The sequence below is a fragment of the Lepidothrix coronata genome, unplaced genomic scaffold (genome assembly GCF_001604755.1).
Source record: "Lepidothrix coronata isolate B3197 unplaced genomic scaffold, Lepidothrix_coronata-1.0 Scaffold287, whole genome shotgun sequence".
Classification (NCBI taxonomy): domain Eukaryota; kingdom Metazoa; phylum Chordata; class Aves; order Passeriformes; family Pipridae; genus Lepidothrix; species Lepidothrix coronata.
In genome coordinates, this window is record NW_016690467.1 from 415,495 (window position 1) to 440,534 (window position 25,040).

General features: G+C 50.7%; 2 protein-coding genes across 2 annotated transcripts in view; one reads left to right on the forward strand and one right to left on the reverse strand.

Moving 5' to 3' along the window:
* Nucleotides 1–1,999, forward strand: part of LOC108508234 (homeobox protein EMX1-like) — a 10,703-nt gene extending 8,704 nt beyond the window's left edge. Inside the window, exon 3 of the mRNA XM_017836874.1 lies at nt 1,687–1,999. Within this exon, the coding sequence (XP_017692363.1) occupies nt 1,687–1,854 (168 nt within the window). The 3' untranslated portion in view covers nt 1,855–1,999. The remainder of the gene's footprint in view (nt 1–1,686) is intronic.
* Nucleotides 2,000–3,534: 1,535 nt separating this feature from the next.
* SFXN5 (sideroflexin 5) overlaps nt 3,535–25,040 on the reverse strand; it is a 103,604-nt gene continuing 82,098 nt past the window's right edge. The window contains exon 12 of the mRNA XM_017836877.1: nt 3,535–9,280. Coding sequence (XP_017692366.1) covers nt 9,203–9,280 — 78 coding nt within the window. The 3' untranslated portion in view covers nt 3,535–9,202. The remainder of the gene's footprint in view (nt 9,281–25,040) is intronic.

The following is a 25,040-nucleotide window of genomic DNA, read 5'->3' on the forward strand; positions in this document are numbered from 1 at the left end:
CTGCAGCATCCCACACCACTGTCATCCTGTATCCTGCATCCCACCCCACTGCCATCCTGTATCCTGCATCCCACCCCACTGCCATCCTGTATCCTGCATCCCACCCCACTGCCATCCTGTATCCTGCATCCCACCCCACTGCCTGCAGCATCCCAAGCCACTGGCTGCAACGTTTGGGATCCCATCTGCAGCATCTCAAACCACTGGATGCAGTGTTTGGATCCCATCTACAGCGTCCCACACCACTGCCATTCTGTATCCTGCATCCCACACCACTGCCTGCAGCATCCCAAACCGCTGGCTGCAACGTCTTGGATCCCATCTGCAGCATCCCACACCACTGCCATCCAGAACCCTGCATCCTGCACCACTGCCTGCAGCATCCTGTATCCTGCCTGCAGCATTCCACACCACTGCCACCCTGCATCCTGCACAGCTGCCTGCAGCATCCTGCATCCCTTCCTGTAGCATCCAGCACTGCTGCCCGGGGCATCCACACTGCTTCCTGCAGCATCCCTCATCTCTGGATGCATCATCCTGCATCCCACCTGCAGCATCCCTCACCACTGCCCACAGCATCCCTCATCCCCAGATGCAGCATCCCACACCACTGCCTGCACCATCCCACATCCCACAGGGATCCCACTGCCCCCACCATCCCACACCCCTCACCACTGCCTGCAGCATTTGCACTGCTACCTGCAGCATCCTGCATCCCTGACTGTAATATTCCTCACCACTTCCATCAGCTCCCCTCACCCCTGGAGCAGCATTCCACACTGCTGCCTCTGGCATCCCACATCCCTCACTGCAGCATCCCACATCCCTGGCTGCCTGGCATGCCCCACGGGTGCCCGCAGCATCCCTGACCAGCATCCCAAATGGATCCCTCTGTCCATGTTGCCATGTCCATGCTGCTGCATCCACCCTCCACTCCAGCCCGTGCTTCCAGCGCTGGCATCAAGGATATTTGGGATCAGAGCAGGATGCTGGGGGCCTCAGGCAGGTGAGGAGGGAGGGATTCATCTCCCCGAGGATGGATCTCTCCCACTGCCTCTCCAGGCTCCTGGGACAGTGTTTGACCACCATCAGGGTGTAAAAGGTTTCCTGAAACCGAAATGTGGTAAATTCATGATCGATAATTGTAATTATGGTCCTGGCTGGAGGGATAGAGGTGGCTTTGAGTGTCATCCCATGTGGTCACTGGGTGTCATCCCACTGTGCCCGTGGCATCTTGACACCTGTGACCGGAATGGGGCCGGGTTTAGCTGCTCCCACCATTCTGTGCTGATCCAGGCCCAGCCCAGACTCCAGGGGGAAGGGCTCCAGGTCGTGGTGCTGTCATGAGGGTCCCCTGTGCCCGTTGTCCCCGTGTCCGAGGTGTGACCAAGTGTCCTTCTCCCACCTGGGCTTCTCCAGGGCTGGAATGTGCAGGGAAGTGGAGCTGGTAGGTGGCAGCATCCCTCATCCTACACCCCACCACCTTTGCCCAGCTGTCCCACCTTTCCACGGGAAACTGAGGCCGGGCAGGGTGGCTGCGGGAGCTCCCCTGGAAGGAGCTCCTGGAAGGACAGGGAACGCTTTGTTGCCAGTCCCTGAGGAAAACCGAGCTTGCTCCTGGGTCCCAGCACCGGACCAGCCGTGCCAGGACCCCCCACGAGCGCCCCGTGTCTCCCTCTTTGCCAGGTGAAAGTGTGGTTCCAGAACAGGCGGACGAAATACAAACGGCAGAAGCTGGAGGAGGAAGGCCCCGACTCGGACCAGAAGAAGAAAGGCTCCCACCACATCAACCGATGGCGCCTCGCCACCAAGCAGTCGAGCGGAGAAGACATCGACGTCACCTCCAACGACTAAGGCAGGGACAGGCTCCTGGTGCAGCCACCATGGAGAGGAACCCGGGGGAGGAAGGGGGGACACAGGCGGCGGCACCACCCAACAACGGACTGTAGGGACGTCGCCGAAGCCGCCGCCGCATCCCGCGGCCTTCCCTCGGGGCGCCCGGTCCCCCCCGCCGCCCGGGGCATCCCTCGGAGGTGCTTTTCGGGAAGCTCCCGCCGCCGCCGCCGAGCCGAGGAGGAGGAAGAGGAGGCTGCCGGGGCGGCCCCGGGACGCGGCCGCGCGTCCTCCTCCGCGCTGGAAGGCGTCCGTCAGCCGCCAGATCAAATCCGCACGTCCTGCCCAGAAAGCTCCGTGTGCCCGACCCCTTCTTCATTTTTCCTTTTTATTATAATTTTTCACCTTTTCTCCCCCCCCCCTCCCGCCCCCGTCCCCGTTGTCGTTTCATCGTTGTTTTTTTTTGTTTTTTTTTTTATTACACGGTTTATTTTAATTTATTCTGTTCTCTCCGTGCCCGTGTGCGTGCGTTCCCTGTCGTAGGTATCAGCAGCTGTAGTGTGTGTTCCCGCGTGGTAATAAAAGGCAAAATGTGCTGGAAGCTGCTCTGGTTGCCTCGTGGTGGGGGGGACAAGGGGACCGTCCCCATTCCCATCTTGTGGGATGGGTGTCAGTGGGAAGGGCTGGGAACGATGGAACTGGGAGAGCTTGGTGGGTGCAGGGGAGGTGAGGATGGGGGGTCTCCCTCGGGGGTCCTGGGGCCACCACCGGGGTGGCCACAGGTATGACAGGGGTGGCCACAGGTATGACAGGGGTGGCCACAGGTATGACAGGTATGCGGCGGCTCCGGGGCCGGGCAGCTTCACACCTGCGCCGGGGATTGAATGTCGGGAGAGGTTCCAAATGGCTCCGCTTCCCTCCGGATCCCCCGGGAATAACCCCTGCCTGCGGGGATCCCCCCCCAAGCCATGGGGCACCCAGGGCTGGGGAAGGGACCCCCCACGGGTCCCCAGGCACTCCTGGGACCCCCCAGGAATGAGGGACTTGGGGGGGTTGGGAGGGTCTTGGGGGATAAAGGTTGGGCGTTCTTCCCATGTCTTCCAGGAATTTTGGGGAAAAAGACACTTGTAATAATTTTAAAAATACTTTATATATTTATATAAAGTAACATCTTAACATATTTTATATAAAAATATATAAAATATGTAATATTTTATATAAAATATAAATATATATTTATATATAAAATAGGTAATATTTTATATAAAATTATTGTATTTGTCTATATGTGTGTATAATATTTATATATAGATAAACATATATAGTGTATACCTATGGTACATTACATATTCATATATAATATTATATGCTTATTTATAAATACAAAATATACACACACGAATACAACCATTTTATACAAAATATACCAGATACACATATATACTTATACGTATATATATGTGTGAACAAAATATATACACATAAATGTGTATATAATGTGCATATTCTAGTTTATAATTTACATTTTATAATTTATGAGTGTATATGCACAAAATATATTCAGACATTTGTGCATATGATATATATAAAATATATTTTATATATATTATATAATATATATGCATATATAATATATATGGTATTTTATGTTTTTGGTATATTATACATAATATCTAATTACACATTTTAAAATATATCCATTTACTTACATATTTTATTATGTGTACTGGATTAGAAATATATTACACATATAATTAATTATCCATATATTGTATGTTTTAACATTATACATATTTTGTGATCATATATGTATAATGTATAATTATAAACACACACACAAACAAATGCCATAATTCCTGCCGTTGGGAAAACCCCCTTCCCACATCCCCTCGTGCTTCAGGGGAAATCCCCAACCCTGGCAGCTTCTCCCCTGTAAAACCAGCCCATAAATGCCCACATCCACATCACCCTTCCCATCAGAACTCCACGCAGAGCACACTCCAGCTCCGTTTGAATTCCTTTATTCCAGGCAGATCCGAGTGTTACACCGAGTGTCGCGGTCGGTGACTCTACTGAGAAGGTTAAAAAGGGCCGGAGCGCGCGGTGGGGGCCCGGGGGGAGTCTCTGGGTGTTCCTGGGGGTGCCCGGGGGGGTCTCTGGGTGTCCCTGGGTGTTCCCAGGGGTGCCCACGCCCTCGGGGGGCCGTGGAGGGACCGCTGGAAGACGTGCCAGTGCCGGCAGGTGACCCCTCTCCACATCCCGAGGGATTTGCTGTTATAAGGTGCGTTCAGATCGGGGCGGGGGATGAGATGCCAGGTGCAAAACAAGCCGTAAAAAAGGGGAGAAAAGCCAAAAGGGGATGTTTCCTAAAGCAACCCAGGGAGATACCCAGAGCTGGGGGCATCTCCCACCGCCAGGACCACTCCAAGCCTCCACATCCAGCACCGGGGATGCTCTCAGAGCCAGGCCAGCTTCCCAGGTGAGCTTCTGTACCCTAAAAACCTTGGCCCAAAGGTTCATCACAGCACTCGGGGAGCCCCTGCACTCCTCCAAAGGGTATCCCAGGCTCTGGGTCTCCATCATAGCCCTCCAAGAGGAGCCAACCAAAGAGGAGGGGACACCAACATCCCTCGGCTACGTGGCATTGGTAGAGATTTACCAGGGTGGCAGGATCCAGCATTTGCCAGGTTATCCCACATCCCGGTGATGCCCAGCGCTGGCACGGGCAGCCCACGGGGGTGCCCTGCTGCCCATCCTGCCAGGAGCTGGGCACACACCGGGATGCAGAGCAGGAAAATGAGCAATGAGCAAAAACGGAAGGAGCGGAGCTGTGCCCGAGCTTTGGGACACGGGTGACACAACCCCGGGGCTGTCCCCTGGATGTCCCCCCGCCGGCTCAGGGAGCAGCCAACAGACACGTCTTCCAGGAGAGGCTCCAAACTTCTCGCTGGCACCTTTCGCTGCAACCTGGTCCTCATTATTTCTTAATTAACATATCCAAGAAATCAATTAAGTGCGACATTTCTAATTAAATACTACAGGAGATGATCGCCTCATTATTATTATCTGCCGAGGTGAACAACTTGATGTGTGCAGTGGGTTCTGCGCTCCCTGTTCCTTCCACTCCCCCAATTACAGGAAATCAGGGATGGAAACGGTTGGGGTTGTTCTCGCAAACCGAAGGCTCCGTTTTGTACATTAGGAAAAGTCGAAGAGATTAATTAGCTACTAAGTGAATGTGCATAATGTTATCATTAGCTGTTGTGTGTAGTCTTTCCTGGCACAATTTGCTGTCCTAATAAACAGTACTAATGTGCTACTGCTTTCCCAGCTCCATAGTTTTCATCCCTAGTGCCGTTTGAAGAGTCGAGCGTGGTATTTTGGACCAGCAGTCCCACCGTGATGGCAGGAACCCGGATGATCCAGTGCTGGGATTTCCGCATGAGGGGGCCCAAACTTGAGCTGCCTGCGAGCGAAATGGTCTTTCAAGATCCACAGGGGCCAGATTTGGGTCTGCTGAGCCTTTCTGCTGCTTTTGAATAAAATTACATCTCGACACATCCTGGATATCTAAACCACGTCAGTTCAGTGTCCCAGCTGGGGACAACACAGCCTTGGTGTCCCCGTGCTGGGATGACAAAGGACTCTTGGTTGCCCAAGAGTTTGGGACCACAGGGCCACCAAAACATGCTCCTCACACAAGCACCTCGTCCTGCTTGTCACCAAGCTGGGGACAGCGAGGGCAAGGGCAGCACAGAGGGGTCTGCACCATCCCGATTGTCCAGAGGAAGGGGATGCACATGGAACACGAGGACAAGGCCTGGGGTCTCCAACCTCATCAGTACTGTTGATTAAAGTGCTACCACGCCACACAAGACGTGCAGATGGGGCTCAGAGCAACCTGGTCTAGGGGAAGGTGTCTCTGCCCTGAATGAGTTTTAAGGTCCCTTCCAACTCAAACCATTCCATGATTCCACTATTTTGTGCTTTCAGAGATTAGAAAAGCGAGCTGAGCCCCAGGACGTGGTGGTTCTCCGACCTCCCAGCAGGAGCATCTCCCCAGTGCTTGGGGGGCTGGGGGTGGGCTACAACATTTCAAGTGTCATTTGAACAAAATTCGGGAGCAAACGCCGTCACCAACCCGCCAGAGGCTCTCGGAGGTAACCCCTGGGGAATGTCTGAGTCAGGCCCTGGGATGTGATGATTTCTCAGCACAAACTCTGCCGAGTTGACTGAGACCCATCTCCCTGACACATGAAGAGAAACAAGTTTGACGGGGTTTGCACGGGCAGACGATCGATCCAGACTCATTTAGACCGTTTGATTGGCACTTGTTTGACGGTGCAGCTGCCTTTGAGCCGAGCCACAATCTCACAGCACAGCTCCTCTGACATCCCTCAAGCTGGTCCTCACCCCCTCCGGCAGGATCAGGCCCTCCTGATTCACTGGAGCTGCCTGGCTTAATAAATCCTGAGTCTCTCCTCCAAACTGATTCAGCCCTTATTGGTAATCACTGGATTAACATGATGAGCATCCCCTGCTAATTAACGACCCACAGGTGATGCATGTGCAGGGAAAACATCCATACTCGCTTCCCATCATGGGGAAAATCGGGAACTGGCTCTTTCCTGAGGCAGAACTTGCTCGGTCCATGCTTTTCCTCGAGTGTCTCCTAAAGAAACACACACAGCAAAGCCCTGATTCCTTTCCCCCACTGGAAATTCCTCGCTCCAGCTGCAGACCCAGCAGGTGGCTGGAGCTCACAGCCACCGAAATCTTTGATTGTTGATCACGATGCAAAACCAAATCAGCACCTCCCTCCTTGCTCCACCTCTCTGAAACCTCATGGCAATGCACAGTCTCCACGTCTCCTTCCTTCCCCCTCCTCAAAACAAAAGCCTGGGATGAACAGGCAGCAGAATGGTTCAGGCAGCGACAAAACCCACCGGGAAAGGGGAAACGATCCACCCAGACAGACTCGGGAGCCAGGAGGCTTCTCCCTGTCAACACAAGAGGCTGTTTCTGTCTCAGCCTTGCATTTCCATTCAGGAGGAGGAAGGCAGCAAGTTGTGCCTCTGTGCAGCACGATGAGGTTTGGCTTCCCATTTCCCAGGGCTCCACAGAGCCGTAAACTGGAGTTTTTCAGAGTAGCTTTTTCCTGCACACATGGATGTGTGTGCAAGGGGGTACCTGCACCCCCGGCATCCCACAGTGGTTCTCACCCCCTCCCACCCTCTGCAGCAATGGAAGGGGCCCATTTCAGGTGCACAGCTCATTCCAGCTGGCTCCCCAAAGCCTTACCACTGCCATTCCCATAAGTAGGCTGCTCTTTGGGAATGCCAGCATCCCTGCTCCCCTTCCCAGGGCTTCCTCTTTCAGTGCTGCAGGGAGTTATCCAGTCCCAGGCCAAAATCCAGGCCCTGATCCTGCACGGTGCTGCCCATAGGACAGCTGCTCATGAAAATGTCCATGGGAGAGCTGCCACCTCCCTGCAGCCTCTCAATCCTACCCGGAGGAGATGGAGCGGCCTCACGTCCTCCAGAGCGTACATTCATCTCATCTAGTGCATTAAAGGAATTCTGCTGGCTCAAATCCAGCTGTGCCTTGCCCTGGTGTAAATCCAGAATAGCTCCAGGAGTGGATCTGGATCCATCAGTGTCAGGGCCCGGGAGCTGTCCCATGAATAGCAGATACGGGGAGCCCAGGCTGGCCCCTCCTCCCCTCACGCTGGTGTGCAAATCCACAACATCGATTTGTTTTGTGCAATTATTCCTGATTTACACCAGTGCAGGGACAGAATCAGTTTTCCTGAGCTGGCCCCACTGTGTGTGGCTCCAGTTCCTACAGATCTGACTCCGGCCGGGAGCGAGAGCAGCCCGTGGTGGAGGACACACAGCAGGGCTCAGGCCTCCCGATTCCAGGCATTGCAATAAGTCCATCGAGTACATTCTGTGTCAGTGGTGATTTGGTTCCCCCTGCTCCCCCCACCCTCCCCAAAACCCCCAACAAATTGGCATTTGAAGGATGACAACCTGCCCGTTCATCCATGCCCATCACCACCACGGCTCCATCCCTACCACGATTCCGGAGGCGAATCGTGCCACTGGCATGGTCTTCTGCTGGTGGTCATGGTCAAAATGAACCCCTCTGGTCCTCAGGGAGTCACTCAGGGTTTACTTTTGGGTACAAGATACCAGAAAGCCAAATTATGGCACCAAATCCACGTGAGGGCGGGACTCGGTGCAGTGATGGGATGACTTGCCCCACACCCTTTTAATCACCCCAAAGTGGAGCCATTGAAGGGACAGACAGATGGGTGAAGGAGAAGGAGAAGGACAAGGAGAAAGGAGAAAGGAGAAAGGAGAAAGGAGAGGTTTGGAGAGGTTGGGAGAGAAGAGAAGAGAGAAGAGAAGAGAAGAGAATTCCAGTTGGGAGGGACCTGTAGTGATCATCTAGTCCAACTGCCTGACCACCTTGGGGCTTAAATCATGTTCTGTCCTTGGACAACTATCTTAACAAAGTGTGGCTTAACCAATTATCTTAGACTAACAACCTTAATTTTAAAGTTTAGGTGGGACAATCCCCATTCTTCCTGGCTGTGCAAAGGCAAAGAGCAGATCCATCAGGATTTTTACTACGAGACCCCTTCCCACCACCCCACTCAGCGTGTGGGTGTGGTGGCTTTCCAGTATCTTGAAATCCAGGGAAAAGCCCTTGTGGAATGCCCAGCGGTGGGATTCAGTGACAGGATGAAGGGCAGGATGCCACCAGGACCGTCCACAGAAGGAGGAGGGAGGGATGAAGGGAGCAGAGGCCGTGACCTCGGCATGAAATCTTTAACTCATGATCACTGGGGGGGGATCAGCAGGAGACCAATGCAGGACAATTCCCAAACACCTTATCGAGCGCTTCACATTCCCGCCAATTCCCTAGGGAGTTATTTTTGTGCGGCATCAGTGTGGAGACTTGATTCACAATGAAAACAAAACTTGCTGGGTGAAGTCTACGCTCATGTAGTGGGGTCCAACCACGTCGACTCCGTGCGGTGCTGTTAATTCTGAGATTCTTCATCAGCTACTTCTAAAGTGTTCGAACGTGATTTTGTTGCGGTTGCTGCCGCTCCTCTTGCCTAAGTTAAAACTTTTTTAATATTAATCTTTTTTTGACCGGTGTGAGGGTGTCAGCTCTCTGCAAGCGTTAATTCTCTCCCGCTTCTCCAGGAGAACTACAACGTTACTATCGCTGAGCTCGATTATTTTGTCTCGTTGTTGTTGTTGTTGTTGTTTTCTTTTTCCCAGTCGGCTTCTCAAGTTTTTCCCCCTTTTTCCCCTCTCCCCGAACCTTCCGGGCTGAGATGATCCTCTTCCACTTACAATCCTTTATTGTAGATCACAGTCTTACTGGTGGTGGCCACTGCGATCTCCGGCTCCAGCCGAGACGTCTCAATCTGTGAAAATCAAAGAGGAGGCGAGATCAGAGCGTTGTGCTGCAGCAGGAGCTCCACAGATCAATAAATTAACGTGGAGAAGCACGATATGGAAATTATTCCACGCCAATCTCGCCTTCCCCGTGTCATTTTAATGTGCTTTACTCTGCTCAGCCTCAAAACAACCCTGTGTGGATTGACTTGCATTACAGGAAATGATGCCTGGAGATATTCAGTGAATTATAGTGTCTCCCAGGCTCTCCCACCATTTTCCAGGGGACAACCCTTCCTTTTCCCACAGCCAAGGTGCTGTAAGGAATCCAGCCCCCAAAGCTGTGGCTTGGACCTGGAAAAACCAAGAGCTGAGTGGTGCAAGGAGGGGACAACCTCATTCCACTCCATCCATCCTCCAACAGGGATGGATCACAGCTAAAATCTACCAACTCCTTTCTCTGCCTCCATAAAATCTCCAGTCCTTTCCCAAGTTCTTCCTTTTGCCAGCTTCATATGAAGCTTTTTCTTGCTCTGAAATCACTCCAAATCTGTGCATCCCTGGGAGGAATCCACGGTGCTCCCAGTTCCCACGACAAGAAAAGATCCCGCTCCCAGCCGGGACAGGGCACCTCGCAAAGCCTGGAATTTTAGAAATCCTATACATTGAACCGATGCTGTTGCTGACACAATGCTAAGAACCCACGTTAAAAATCGAAATGCTTTTGAAAATGTTTAACCTAGTTAGACAAATTAGCAAAAATTTGTGCAAAACAATTTAGGTATTTAAAATATTCAATGTTTTTAAAAACTGGAAAAACTGTTCTTAGCTTTCAGCTGCAAAAACCCAACAAAATATAACATCAAAGCAATCTTAACATGAGGTGCAACATAACCCTTCAGCAAAGCTGTTAAACAGCTACTGAAGCATCATGGGAAATAGCACTTCATTTATTCAAATGCACATATGTCAGGTTTTTGCACCATATGTCATTCCAAGCTATTTACAGTAATAATTAAATCTTAATCAACGTTTAACCTCTGTAAAATGTTTGAAGGGATCTAATCACCCTTCAGACTGCACTAATGAAGGAGAAATATATAAACATAAAAAGAAAATGATGCATAGATAGCACACCAGAAAGAACAGTAATTGCAAAATTGTATTTCTTTTAAATATAATCAGCAAATTATGTAAAGTAAGCCAACGAGTATTTTAAGTGAAGACATCTTGGGTGTCAGAGGTGTGATCAGCTAATTTTGTACTGCTATCCATAACAGATGTAGCATATTTTCTTTTAGTGCCATTATTAGCAACTTCACCATCTCTTTCTGTGCTGAAACCTGGAGTGCAGCGTTGTGGTGGGGAGAGCACCCGGCAAAGGTGCAGGAGAGGCGATTCTCACGTACCCCCGGCACCGGCGGGATCCGTTCGGAGGCAGGATTAGCTCCGATCTGCCTGGCTCTGACGCAGCTTTCCCTCCCATTGTTGTCGGATTTCTCCTTCCAGAGACAGACAGAAAAGCTCCCGGGCTTTGGGGGGTGGGTAGGTTCATCCACCGGTAGGAAAATATCCAGGTGGGAAGTGGGGTCACGGCCCATGGGAGGGGTTCAAGGAACAACTGGGTGTGGCGCTCGGTCAAAGGTTGGACTGGGCGGTCTTGGAAGTCTTTTCCAACCTTAATGATGATGTGAAGTGCTTTAAAATGGCCTGGAATTGGGGGGGGTGGGGTGGTCAACGCTGACCACTGGGGATGTGGGGCAGCTCAAACCCCAACCTACTACTGGGACGTCTCCACGGAGAGCCACCACAATCCCTCCCTCTCCAACGGGGGCTGGAGAGGTGGGAGCTCCAAGGAAAGCCACATCTGCCTTGGTGGACCCCAAACCAGTGGTCTGAAAGCACGACCTGTAGGGAAGTGCTGAGGACGTGGACGTGCTGAGCCTGGAAGAGAGAAGTTCCAGGGGCGCGTGGTGGGATTTGCGTGTGCGAGGGGCTGTGGAAGAGAAGAAAAGCAGGAATGTTTTGTTCACGCTCTCTTGGGACACAATTCAAAAAGCAGGGAGTGCGATCCAAGCTGAACAGCAGGAAGAGTATCCTAGTGGGAAGGAGCAAAATATCACAACCAAACGCTTTGGGGAAGGTGTGGGGTGTCTGTGGTGGGAAGTTTTCAGCACAAATGAGATGAAACCCATCAAGAATAGTTTAAGCAGAATTGTCTCGGTGGAGGGAGACAGATGAGATAATTGCTTGGAGGCTCTTCCAGCTTCCTCCCCACGGGTCCAGGAGGGAGATGGCTTCGTTCCCTGCGTGGATGAGCTCTCCATCCACAGCAAGGCCGTTGTGGTTTTAGGAAGGATGGGATTGAAGAGGGATAGTTCAGAGAGAGATTATGGAGTCAGAGGAGAGGGACACAGAAATCAATGTCTAAATTGGAAGTGTTCAAAAAACACATTGATGTGGCCTTTGGGGACGTGGGTCAGTGGGGAATGGTTGGACTCAATGATCTCAGAGGGCTTTTCCAACCTTAATGATTCCATGATTCTTATGCGCGATGGACACCTGGTCAGGGACCCCTCTGAAGACCTTGGAAGGAGATACAACCAGTCCCAGGCACTGGTCTGGAGCTGTGTAATTATCAGACTCACTCAAGCCCCCTTTCCAAATCCTGGGAAGATGGGAAAGAAATTTGCTGGGGAGGGTGGAGGTGACTGGTTGAACTGGAGCCATTTCTGGCTGAGTTTAACAAAGCAGGTATTAAAAACTGCTCCAGAGCCTCAGGAGCTCCAAGGGGTGAGTCTGCACCAAGGAGGCAGGTAGAGGAAACTGGGAAAGCCTTCAGAAATCCATCAGGAGTAACTTACTCTTCCCACTGTGGGAAATCAAATGGAGAAGAACAGGGAGAAGCATTCGGGCAATGGGTTACAGGTATTGAGGCAACATTAAATCACAACTTTATTGTTCACCAGTTCAGTCTTAGACTGTCTCAGGGTTTTTTGTTGTTGGAAAGTGTATCTTCACCTATTTTGGCACAGACTGCTACTCCAGCTGTCCAGAACCCCAGACCTGCTCAGCCAACCTTCCACTGGCAGACACATCTGGACACCACAGTTTCTTGTCAGGTTTTTTGTGTCTCAGCTTCCAAGACCTCCAGCAAAGTCCTTGCTGGCCATGGCCATGCTGGGAACCCCCCTGTCAAGGAATACCTGCCTTGGAGGGTGCTCTGAGGAGCAGGTTCTACCCTGCTGGGACTACACTGATGGGACCTGTCCCACCTCACACAGGGTGACTTTGTCCCTTCAAACCAAGTGTGGGCCTGGGTTTGGACTGTGTCCATCCTCTTCCTCCCAGTGAGGTGCTGCAGCAAGGGATGGATCCTCTTCCTGCCTTTGGGATGATGGCACTGGGGTGTCCACCAGAAAATGGTCTTCAGCAATGAATCCAGGAGAAATCCAGGAGGGATGCAAGTTCCTACAGCGCTGAAGGACATACGGTGTAAAAGCACTAATCCCAGACAGGGCTACAGGGGGCTTGTTTGGGGTAAAAAACTAGGTTTTCGGGCTGATGGCTGCACTGACCACTCGGTGTCCTGACACGGGAGACACTGTCATGAGGGAGTGGGAGAAGGAGGAATTGTTTCACCCCCCTGTGAAGCTACTGCAGGTAGAAGACCCTCGCTGGGGACACGACCAGGGTGCATCTCCAAACTCATCCAGAACTGTGTTTGACATGACCACAATCCACTACAACACCTGGGGACTGGTGCATCCTGAGGATGCTCCTCTTCCCACTGGCGGATATCCAAGGGGGAAAACCCCAAGAAAGGGTGCCCCCTGCCCTTCCTGAGGCAGCTGTTTACAGACCAGCCCCACGCAGGTGATGCAGGGCGGGGTGACAGCACCGCCCTCTCAGCGCTGCCCCCGCCCCGCCGAGACCCATCCCCGCAGGGAAACAAAGCCACCACACCGGGAATCGCCTCTCCCGGTGCCCGGCACACGCCAGCTCTTCTTCCCCCCATCCCTGCCTTTGCAGTGGGAGCCTCTCTCCTCTCATCAGCACAGACAAGGCTAATTGGGGTGATAAAGAACTGGCTCCGAGTGCTGGCGTGGGCTGGAGGAACAAATGGTGCGGTGGTCACAGCTGGTGCTGCAGGGATGGGGAGGGAGAGGGTGTGAGGAGGCTCCCGGCGCCCCGAGTTCCCTCAGCCCGTGTTGGATGCGGGGTGGGGGGTTGTGTGTGTTTTGCAATCGCTGCTGACACGGGTGTAACTCCCATGCGCGGCCGGTGAGGCAGCAGCAGGCAGAAAGCAGATGCTTTTTGTTTGGGGTTGATACTCATTTCTATCCCAGCTCGGGAAAAGGTGTAGAAAGGAATGTGCTCCTAAGAGTGCAGGGAGAGAGATAGGTCTAGGCTCGCTGCCAGGGATCCTGTAACGATATGGAAGGCAGCTAGGGGAGACAGGAGCAGATGGATTTGGCATACAGCTCATCGCTCAGCCAAAAAAAAAAAAAAAAAAAAAAGGAGGGTGGGGGGAGAAGAAGGAAGAAAGCAGCCAATTTTGGTAGGGGGAGGGTCATGTGGACTGACGGATGCTGCGCTGGGAGGTGGGGGAAGGGAGGACCAGGCTGGTCACTGTGTCTTCTGCTGCTGCCTTGGCAGTGCCAGCGAGAAGAGCTGGTGGTGGTCCCGGTTTGGAGCCTGGGAAGGGTGTCCTGCCCTTCCAGCAGCCCTCTGCCATCTCCTCCTGGGACATCAGACATCAGGGCAATGGCCGAGGGCAGTGCCAGGATATCTGAGACCCAATGAAGCTCAGCAAGGTGTAACAAGGACTGTAAATGGCACCACAGAATCATTAAGGTTGGAAAAGCCCCCTGAGATCATCGAGTCCAACCATCAACCCAGCACTGCCAAGGCCACCACTGACCCCCGTCCCCAAGTGCCACATCCACAGAGCTCTTAAATCCCTCCAGGGATGGGGACTCCACCACCTCCCTGGGCAGCTGTGCCAGGGCCAGACAATCCCTTTCCATGAAGGAACTTTTCCCAAAGCCAACCTAAACCTCCCCTGGCACAGCCTGAGGCCATTCCCTCTCCTCCTGTCCCTTGTTCCCTGGGAGCAGAGCCTGACCCCCTCAGCTCCCCCCTCCTGTCAGGGGGTTGCAGAGTCAGAAGGTCCCCCCTGAGCCTCCTTTTCTCCAGGCTGAGCCCCCCCAGCTCCCTCAGCCACTCCTGCTGCTCCAGCCCCTTCCCCAGCTCCATTCCCTTCCCTGGACACGCTCCAGCCCCTCTGTGTCCTTCCTGTTGCAATGAGGTCTCTGTGAACCTCCAGTCAACTGGGATGTCCCCAGTTATCCAGGACTGCTGATAAATGATGGAAAGTGTCTCAGTGAGTCCTTCCACCAGCTCCTCAGCACGCCTGGGTGGATCCCATCCTGCCCATGGACTTGTGTGTGTCTAAATGCCATAGTAGTTCTTTGGCCATTTCCACTTGGATTATGGGGCTTGGAGCAACCTGGGATAGTGGAAGGTGTCCCTGCCCATGGCAAGGGGTGGAATGAGACGGTCTTTAAGGTTTCTTCCAACCCAAACCATTGGATTCCTCCCCATAGAATGAGATGAGGAAACCACTCTTTGCTAGGAAGTGTCTCTTGGAAGTGTTATGGACCAACTGAAGGTGACCTGACAGGTGAGAGAATTCGAGAAACCTTTTAATCAAATCACAAAAGGTGTTTTTCAAAAGATCTCCAGCCTCTGGTTACAGAATCCAAACAACTGTGGAGCTACAAGACCTCTCAGTGTCCTGCTTCAAAGAGCATCCACCATTCCCATGGTTGGTATTTTCCTAAATTCCGAATTCCAGCTTTGCACGGATCTATTTGCTGCCCTAAGGAGCTCTCTCCTGCCAGAAGCTTTCTTCCCATGAAAGTATCCAAAGATTATTAAATCACCTTCGTTAAATTTTATAAGACAAAACTCACAGTTCTTCTCTGCAAGGCCCATCACTGCTTGAAAATATCTTTTCTGATAATTCCCCAGTTTTTCTGCACAGTTAAAAACCATCTGTACCCCAAAACTGGGCACACTGGTTGAGAGATGGTCCTCTTGACTAATGTACATAGAAACATAAAGGTCTAAAGGACCTTTAAGATCAAGTCCAACCATTGCATGGTAACCAATAACTTCATAAATAATTGATACTCAGTTTTCTGCCCAAATCACAAAGCTGGGAAAAAACCAATTTTGAGGTAAACCTGAACTTTGTGAAGTTTTCCTTCAAATCAATAATAAAAATTGAACTTAAGAGTGGTGCAGTTTTCTTCATTTTACGCTTCCCTAAAGTCTTTTTGACCCCTTTCTTGTAAAGAAACATTCGGTTTTCATAAGAGATAACACTGTATTTAGTGAAAATGTTTTTCTCAAAAGCAGGGAAAGAAGGAAAGAAGGAAAGCAAAGCAGGCAAGGACAGATCAGAATTAGAATCACAGAATCAGAATCACAGAATCATGGAATGGTTTGGCTGGGAAAGGACCTTAAAGACCATCCAGTTCCACTCCCATGCCATGGGCAGGGACACCTTCCACTAGCCCAGGTTGCTCCAAGCTCTGTCCAACCTGGCCTTGGACACTTCCAGGGATCCAGGGGCAGCCACAGCTTCTCTGGGCAACCTGGGCCAGTGCTGGATAAGCAGATGAGGACACTTCTCTGCCCTTTCACCACCACATGAATGAATTCACACACAGTTTATGAGATAGGTAAAGGACTATCAATCAGGCAATCCAGGTAATTTGCAAAATTTCCTGTTTGCAAACAGGGGTTTGGAATTCCTGCCACGTGTGCAACAGGGAAATCCCTGCAATGCCAAAGTTTCAGGGGGGATTTCACAAGAAGCATTTGGACAACGTTGTGAGGGACAGGGTGGGATTGTTGGGGTGTCCTGTGCAGGGCCAGGAGTTGGACTGGATGATCCTTGAGGGTCCCTTCCAACTCAGGATATTCCATGATTCTGTGATAAATGGCTCTGAATTCAGAGCCCTGCCTCCAAACAATGAGATTTCAGGGATATATCATTTCATGGTGTGGTTTTTGGGGTTGTCCTGTGCAGGGCCAGGAGTTGGACTGGATGATCCTTTGAGAGTCTCTTCCAACTCAGGATATTCTGTGATTCTCTACAGCCAGTGAACCATTTTCCACCCTGTCCCACAGGCAGCTGGAGGTGGATGTTGGTGCTCAAAGCATCCATGGCAAATAAAAAAAACAAACCAGAAAAATCTTCTGAAATGCATAAACCTCAAAAGCCAGAACAACCAAATATTCCAACCTTCCTCCTTTTCATTGTTTCAAGGAAAGGAGGGAAAAGGAAAGGGTGTTCCCTGTGACAGGGAGAACTTTTACAAAAAGGTGTATCTCAATCTAACCCTTGGCAGGACACACCTAGAACGACCACTAAAAATGCTTGAAATTAATTTTTAATTAATTTTATTCCCATTTTCTCTCCCATTTTCTCAGGAATATTTGGCTGCTCTGGAATATTCGGCTGTTCTGGATGGAGCATTTGGCTGTTCTGGCTTTTGAGGGTTAAACATTCCAGGAGACTTTTTTTTTTTTTTGGCCATGGATGCTTTGACCACCAACATCCACCTGTAGGACTGACTCTGCCCTGAAGCAGAGCGGGAGAATTTGCAGGATTTATGGATCAGTTATGGGATTGCAGCATCCACTAATTCACTGGTGGACTTGGTGCTGGGTTAATGGCTGGACTTGGTGATCTTAAAGGTCTTTTCCAGCCTAAATGATTCTGTGGTTTAGTGGTGGACTTGGTGGTGTTGGGTTTAATGGTGGGACTCGATGACCTTAAAGATATTGTTCCAGCCCAAGTCTATGATTCGATATAATCAAGGGTGGCAGATCTGAATTTCAGCTCCAGAAGCTGAAAATCATCACATCACAGGTTCTCTGAAGAAAAATAATGTGCAAAGCCATCGGGATTTTAATCAGGTGGGAAGAAGGGAAACATGGCATTTTAGGTTAAAGCCCAACTAGGCTGGAGCAGAGAATCTCCCACATGGCAGCGAGCTCCCCTCCCCTGTTGGTGTCCATGAGTGATGACAACAGTGTCAGCAGGTGGGATAACAACAAATGACACCTCAGGCTGGAAGGGAACTCCAATTCCCTGCATGTCCCTGCCTGTCCTGGAGCAGAGCAGCTCAACATCTGTGTTCCACTGCTGTGCTCCAGCCCCCAAACCAGTCCACCAGTAGGATACCAGCTCTAACCTTCCAGTTCCCCACAGGAACCCTCCTGGCATCTCAAATTAAGGTTTGAAACCATAAGACTTCAAATAGCAAGATCAAAACCAAAGAAGTTCCTTCTGTCTGTCTTCCAGAGAAAAGAGGTTGATCAGAAAAGACAAAAGGCCTTTGCAGGAGCTAAGATGCCTTTTCTCCTCTTTTCTCCTCCACTCTGGAGAAGGTCTGCTCAGTGATCATGGGATAAAGTCTCAGTTTGCCACATTAAATTCATTTCTACAGGAGCTCCAGAAAGGTGGATGTTTTAGGCTGGTACCAGAGCAGAAGTGTTGTGACCTCAGGTCACCTGGACTCCTCAGGGAAGGATCTTCAGGAGAGGGCAAAAGAAACTTCCTCCTGGCCTCATGGAAGAAACCCTACATGATGCTGACTTTTTGGGGGAACATTCGAGACAACTGCTTGGTGGGAAAAGTCATCAGCCCACTTCAAATATGACCCAAAATCACAGGGTTTAGTTACGATCACTGCTCCTTGCTGGAATGAAAAGCATCTACAGAGACACTTGGGAGTTTCTCCTCTTCTGGAAGAAATAAAAAGTCCTGATTTTAAATGTGGACATTATGAACGTGACAAGTTCCCCTTTTGATGGAAATGAGGTATTTTGAATATTTCAGTTATTTAATTTCAATCCTCAAGCAGCTCTGTGGAGGAGGAAATTATTTGTTGCTCTTCGGTGAAAACATCAATCCCTGCAATCCTCCTGCTGTTAAGAAGGAAGGGCATGATGGAAGGGCAGGATTTAGGGATGCCCTTGTTGCTTTAATGCAGCTAATCAAGTTCCTCGGGATTCCCAGCCTCCAGCCCACTTCCTTCCCTTCCAGACCAACAGCCCCACTAGGAACAGGCTGCTGGAGCCAAATGATTTAAAAAGCAATTACAGATAATTACATACGTGAAATGTGATTAATAAGGCATTTTCTGCCAGAAGCAGGCAAGTCTGGACAACAAGTCGCCTTCCTTTTGTATCCTGTATCTCTTGGAATAGCTTTAGGTACAAGTTGTTGCAGATGGGACCAAACAACCATCTCCAAATATGCCCAAAAGGACAAATCCAACCCTGAGTGACATGAGAGGGATAAGGCAGGAAACGGCCTGGGAAGAGCTGGGGGTGAACCCGGTTACACCAAATAAAGAGGCTGTTGGTGACCAAAAAGGGTTGGACTTGACAATAATAAAGGTCTTTTATGACCTTAACAATTCCTGGGGTGTCCTGGGCAGGGCCAGGAGTTGGATTTGATGATCCTTGAGGGTCCCTTCCAACTCAGGATATTCCGTGATCCTGTGAAGGTGGACTGAGTTGTCAGGGAGGGCTGGCAGAAAGAGGGGAAAGGACTTGGCTTTCAGGACAAGAATAAAGCAGCAGAACCAAGGACCCACAGGAAGAGTGCAGAGGGCAGGAGCAGCCAGGGATGGCCACCTCCACCTCTGCGGGCTGGCAGGGCAGGAATCCTTGGGGGAAGTGTTTCGGGAGGAGCCCCTCTGTTTACAGTAGGTGCTGCTGAAAGGTGTCCCGAAGAAAGACAGCAATTAACAGGCCCGCAAAAAAATGGCTTCTTTCCACAAAGAGCCTTTTAAGTATGTTTTTCGAGCCACTTGAAGGGTTAATGTTTAGCTGTTTATCCGGAGTTGTCGGATGTCAGCTCTTTCTTTTGACTCCTAATGGCTTATAGCCATCAGGAGGTGAAGACTTCTCAAAAGAGATGGTGTCAGGAATGTTTTTTTATGCCCACCAGCACCCACACACCTGCAGGAGCCTGTGCTTGCAGCAGAGATAGTTTACATACTTGAACCTGTATCCCAGGGACAGGGATATAAACATGAAACCAGATCCCGTCTGACACCGCTGCCGAAGCCCCTGGGCAGTACAAAGGGGTCCTTTCTCCCACACCCACCCCGGATGACCACAAAGAGCAGTTTGGTTCGAGCCGTGCTTCCCAGCAAGAACAAGCCCTGCTGGTCCAGGTTAAGATTTTAAGGCCAGATCCTGGAAAATTTTCAGCCCCTTTGACTCCCGGCGGCCGCTGGTCCTGAAACAAAGGCCCGCTCTCAGGAGCAGGTTCAAAAACCAGCTGGGCCACAAATCAAAGCCCCTCGGACAGGGAAGGTGAGAACAAAGACTGGGGCTCCAAATCAATCAGAGCTCTGCTCACTGTGACCTCCCCCAGACCAGAGATGTCACTGAGCCCAGTAATTACACTGGGAGGTGCAAACGGGCTGAGCAGTTGTAAATTTGACCACCCTGAGTCTCCCAGGGGCTTGTAAGGAGTGACGGTGCAGCCCCTGAAGAGCAGATCCATCCTCTTCCTCTTGGGAATTCCCCATCCCTGGTAGTGTTCAACTGGAAGGTGTCCCTGTCCATGGCAGGAGGTTGGAACTGGATGATCTTTAAAGTCCCTTCCAACCCAAACCATTCTGTGATCCTAAGAAAGAAAGACATTTGCTCCCAGGTGTGACTGAGATCTCCCAACTCCACCCCACTGGGGAGTGAGTAGGCACAGGAAATTCCTTGGTTTTGAGAAAGAAGAGTGGGAAAAAACACATGGAAAGGGGAGATGTCATGATCCAGAAATGGTCTTTGATTTGCAAAACTGGTTCCTTCTCTCCGGGTCAAGAGGAGTTTCAGTGGTGCCAGGACACGAACGAAAAGGGAAATGCAATGAAAACCAAACTAATGAGTTTGGGAAATGGGAGGTGACCCTGGGACAAGGCAGATGCAGCTTCTGTGAGATCACCACCCACGGATTCGCACCTGGAAGTGCTGCTCCATCCAGGTGGAGCAGGCAGAAGGAAGTTACTGGGCTGCAGCATCTTCCCCATCCATCTGCTACAGCCCCAGAAAAGGAACCTAAAAGAGCATCACGTGGTAGCAGTGAGGATTTATGAGACAAACATGAGAATTTGAGGGTTTTCCTGACTTGGGTGGAACAAGAATGTCCCAGTCATGTCACATCTGGAACTTTTGGGTCGTTTGGTCTGCAGAAGTTCTCTGCAGAAACACCAAACACTGACCTGAAGCCGTCCTTGAAACAGGAGGGGGTTGGTTGTTGTTGGTTCAGCAGCTCAGGCTGAAGCACCACTGGAAGTGGAGGAGGGGACTGCTAAGCCGGACATTCCCTTCTCATGGGTTTAGGAACTGAGGAATGCCCTAAAGTGCCTTGAGAAGGAGGTTTGGAGCACGTGAACCTGCCTCTGTCCTTGCCTTCAACATGCCTGAGCTCCCAAAAAGCTCTGCTGCCGTGTAGACATGGAAGTTTGTAGCAGGGAGGGTGGGCTGACCTCGCAGGCTCTAAAAGCAAACACAGCTCCAGGCTTCTTTCTGTAGGTGTCACACTGGAGATGATGCCAGAGAGAGGGAAACTCCAGGTGGGAGCAGGAACTGGGGCAGATCACGGGCCAAGAGCACGTCACAGAATCATAAAATGGAATCCCAGAGTGGTTTGGGTTGGAAGGGACCCTTAAAGACCATCTCATTCCAACCCCCTGCCATGGGCAGGGACATCTCCCACTGGATAGATTGTTCCTGGTGCAAGAACCTCTACAGGAGACCTGTGATGGGTTGGGAACAGTCCATGGATACCTACAGGAATAACACTGACAGTTCCTGTGATGATTAACAAGAGCTCATTGCCATCCACTGGAAAGACCCTCCCAGCTCCTGGCACGTCTCTCTACAAGCCTAAGCACCACCACAAACCCAACCAAACCATCCCAGGCCCCCCTAAACACTTCCAGCAACACCCAGACCCCTCTGTGCCAGCAGGATCCCTGGGCAGCAGCTTTCCTGAGCAGCACAATTAGAGGGAAACTCAAAGTTGCTGTGAGAATGTGCAGCACAGGAAACAAGCTGCTGTGATATTTATATTTTTTTTCCTGGTTGCTTTGACAGGAAAGGTGTTCTGCAGATGCCAGGCTGCCAGGGGGGGGGCGAGGGGGGAGAGCAGTGGAGGTGTAAAGGGAAAGCCAAAGGGCAGGACCAAGGGGGAAGTGCTGTGTGAAGTCTGGCTCCTTGGGAAAACACACAGCAGGTCTGGAAGCCCTGCCCTGACAGCTGGTGCAGGTGAAAGAAAGCCTGAAAGGGGGGGCTGAGCCAGGAGCACGTCATCTCCTGCTTGGTGCTCTCAAGGGGTGGTGAGAGCAGGAGAGGAAAGGAGGAGGCAAATGGTAAAATAACTCCTGTCTCAAACCAAGGGAGCTGGAAACCTTCCCAAGAAATTGGCTGTTTAGCCCAGAGTGGGGTTCAAGTTCACTGCTCACCCCTTTGGGAGCATCCTCAGCCCAACCTTCCCTGTCCAGCATTTAGTGCAGGAGCACCTCCTTGGGACCTACAGCTGGTGAGGACTCCTGTTGTGCTGCAGGGCTGAGGGGCCATCTCTTCATGGAATCGTGGAATTGTTTAGGTTGGAAAAGTCCCCCAAGATCATCGAGTCCAACCATTCCCCAGCACTGCCAAGGCCACACTGACCCATGTCCCCAAGTGCCACATCCACACGGCTTTGAAATCCTTCCAGGGGTGGGGACTCCACCACCAATGCTTGACCACCCTTCTGGGGAAGAAATTTTCCCTAATATCCGACCTAAACCTCCCCTGGCACAACGTGAGGCTTTTTCCTCTGCTTCTGAATGAGCTCCTGAGACAGAATTAAGTACTGAGAACTGGTCCCATGGTGCTTTGAGCTGCTCTGGTGACCTGAGGAAGATTCACAGCCAAGGTTGTGATTTGATTTGGAGCAGGGAAGGATTTATCACAAAAAGAGCTCGTGACAAATACCTTAGTCTCCAGGTCTACTGTTCCCCAAAGCTCACCTCCTCTCCCACTTCTCCTCTCCCACCCTTCCAGGTGCAGAACTGTGTTACCTGAAGGTCAGAACTGGGCCCAACACATTCCCAAACACCACAGGTTTTCTCTCAAGCCCTACTTAAACCACGCCAATATTCAACCACTCACTGTCATGTAAATCCTGGGCTCAAACAAATCGTTTCATAAGCATTAGAGAAAGCTCTCACAGATGACTTCTCCTTTTTAAGTCCATGTGGAAAGCAGAGATACTCCTGCCTATGTCAACAGTTGCTGTGCCAGAAGAGAAGCTGGATCAGTGCACAGGAGAGGAACCTCAGATGAACCTCTTGACGCTTCCCAAGTCAACGACGGAGCGTCGCCCGCGTGTCAGTGGGAAACCAAACCCTCCAGGCACAGCTTGAATCTTCTGCAGTCTTTGGGAGACACATCCCACTGAGCTTCCAACCTCCTGCCAGGACCTCGTGCCGCTTCTTCCCTGCGAGGAGCTCCTTCCAAGACCAACCATCCATCCCAAGGGTAGACGTTGGCCGGCGCTCCCGGGTTACCAGACTCCCGGGAAGCTGTTCCTCAGGCCCAGAAGCAAAGCAACACCACAGAACTTCTCACTTCTCAAACATTTTTCCCCATGGCAGCTGGCAAATCCTTCCCTTCGCTTCTCATCCAACTTGGACAAAATTACTGCAGAGAATCCCTCCCGCTCCCCTCCCCCCCCCCTCCCTGCTCCTGCAATGCAATCCCAAGGGAGAAGTGGTTTCATGGGGACCCCCTGCTGTCTTGCATCTGATTTCCCTCCTAAGTATGGTATGGGGAAGCGTCTCGAGGGCTATGGCTGTGACCTCCATACAGCTCTTTTGTCAAGTGCCATTTCATTAAAAAATCAGCCTTTTAACTGTGGACACATTTCAACCTCACCAAATCTGCTAATTATTGACAGTTGGTGAAGAGGAGATTTCACTTGTTCCTCCTGTTAAACTGCATCTAATTAGTAATTACTGGTTCACTGTCATCTTTACTGCAATAATCCCACTGCACATTGGCTCATTAACCTTTTGCTTTTCTAAAGCAGCCTGCCAACAAGATGAAGGCTAAAACAGATTGGAAAACAATAGCTCAGCCTTGGATTTTAGGCTGTTTATTCCCCTTGTCCTGGAGATCCAAAAGGAAGATTATTTTTAAGGAAAAGGCTTTCGGCCCAAATCAGATTCCAGAAGATGGTCTGGTTTGCCCTGACCAGCGTCCAACACCCTCTGAACTCCACCCACGGCGAGGGCACCTCAGGACTGCAGGTATTGGAAGGGTTTCTCTGCCATCAGCTCTTGCTCCAGCTCCATTTCTCCCCTGGCTTTATCCTCCTTTAGCACAATCCCACCGGACACGGGGCAAGGCAGGTTTGCAGCCAGTGGGAAGTTCCAACCACGTCCTCGTGGATCCTGCAAATCCTAATGAATGGTCGGGACGAGCGGGGACCAAAGGGTGGGAAAATCGGTGGAGCAAACCCCGTGGTTCTTTCTTTTGCTGCTACACTGAATTTCATTTGCACAAGTCCCATTTTCAGTTTGGAACTGTCACAGCTGTTTCCATTGGCAGTGCATAGCTGAGTAGGAGTTGTCAGTGGGGATGCTGTAGGATAAGGCGGTTGGAGAAGAGATTCCCCGGGGGGCATAGGAGGCAGTTGGAGGTTGTGGGCTAAATGCATTAACTACACGTTTCTCCTAAACTTAACAGCAGCGAATTACTCAATGCATACTTGATGCATTTAGGTACAGGAGTTAACACTATGTCGGGATGAAGGGAGCGTTTCTCAGCGTATTCCCGAAGATCCGTGTCTCGATGGGTTTATTTTTATGAGGTGATCTTCAAACCCACAACGTCCAGAAACAAGCTGTAATTCTGGAGCACCCGCTGCAGAAACCAAGGTGGAATTTCATCTGCACAAAACCAAGGTCTTGCCTCCATTAAATATCGACCCAGGAGAAGATCTGGATGCATTAACCTTCCCGGCACGTGAAGGTTGTTCGCCTCCAGAATTTTCATTTGCCTGATATTGGTGTCTCTGTTTGCAACCAGAGCTGAACTCTGATTTCTCTGAGGTCATCTGAACACAGGAATAACTCCAGAGCAGCTACAGCTGATGTGATAAGGTGGCTGCATTTATCATTTATCTAGCAAAGTTATTAAATATATTACAAGGCTTCAATTCTGCTTGAAAACTAACTGTAAGTCTGAGCCCCTTTAGAAGAGTGGATCAAACACAGCCAATCTAAAACAAGCCCTTAAGAACAAATCACCTTCTGGTTTTGTTCCCTGACTCAAGGAAAAGGACAATGAATGTGTGATGAAGGGCAGAATTTGGCTCCTTTGCAACTCCTGAAGGGGTTGGTGCTCAGACCATGATCATATTTTTGGGACAGAACAGGCCCATTCCACCTTGCTGTTAATAATTTGCTCAGTACACCGGCGGCGTCTGGGTCGTGTTGTGTTCACCTGTCGAGGCTGTGGGGACACCAAACACGTGCAGACCTACTTACACCTGCACAGACATCCAGAGATCACTGCTCAAACACTCCAAGTCTACTAAATTCCTCATCTGACAAGCTGGAATCATTGAGATTGGAAAAGACCTCCAAGATGGAGTCCGGCCATTGAAGTTCGTGGACCAGGGATGAGCACCCAAGAGGTCACACG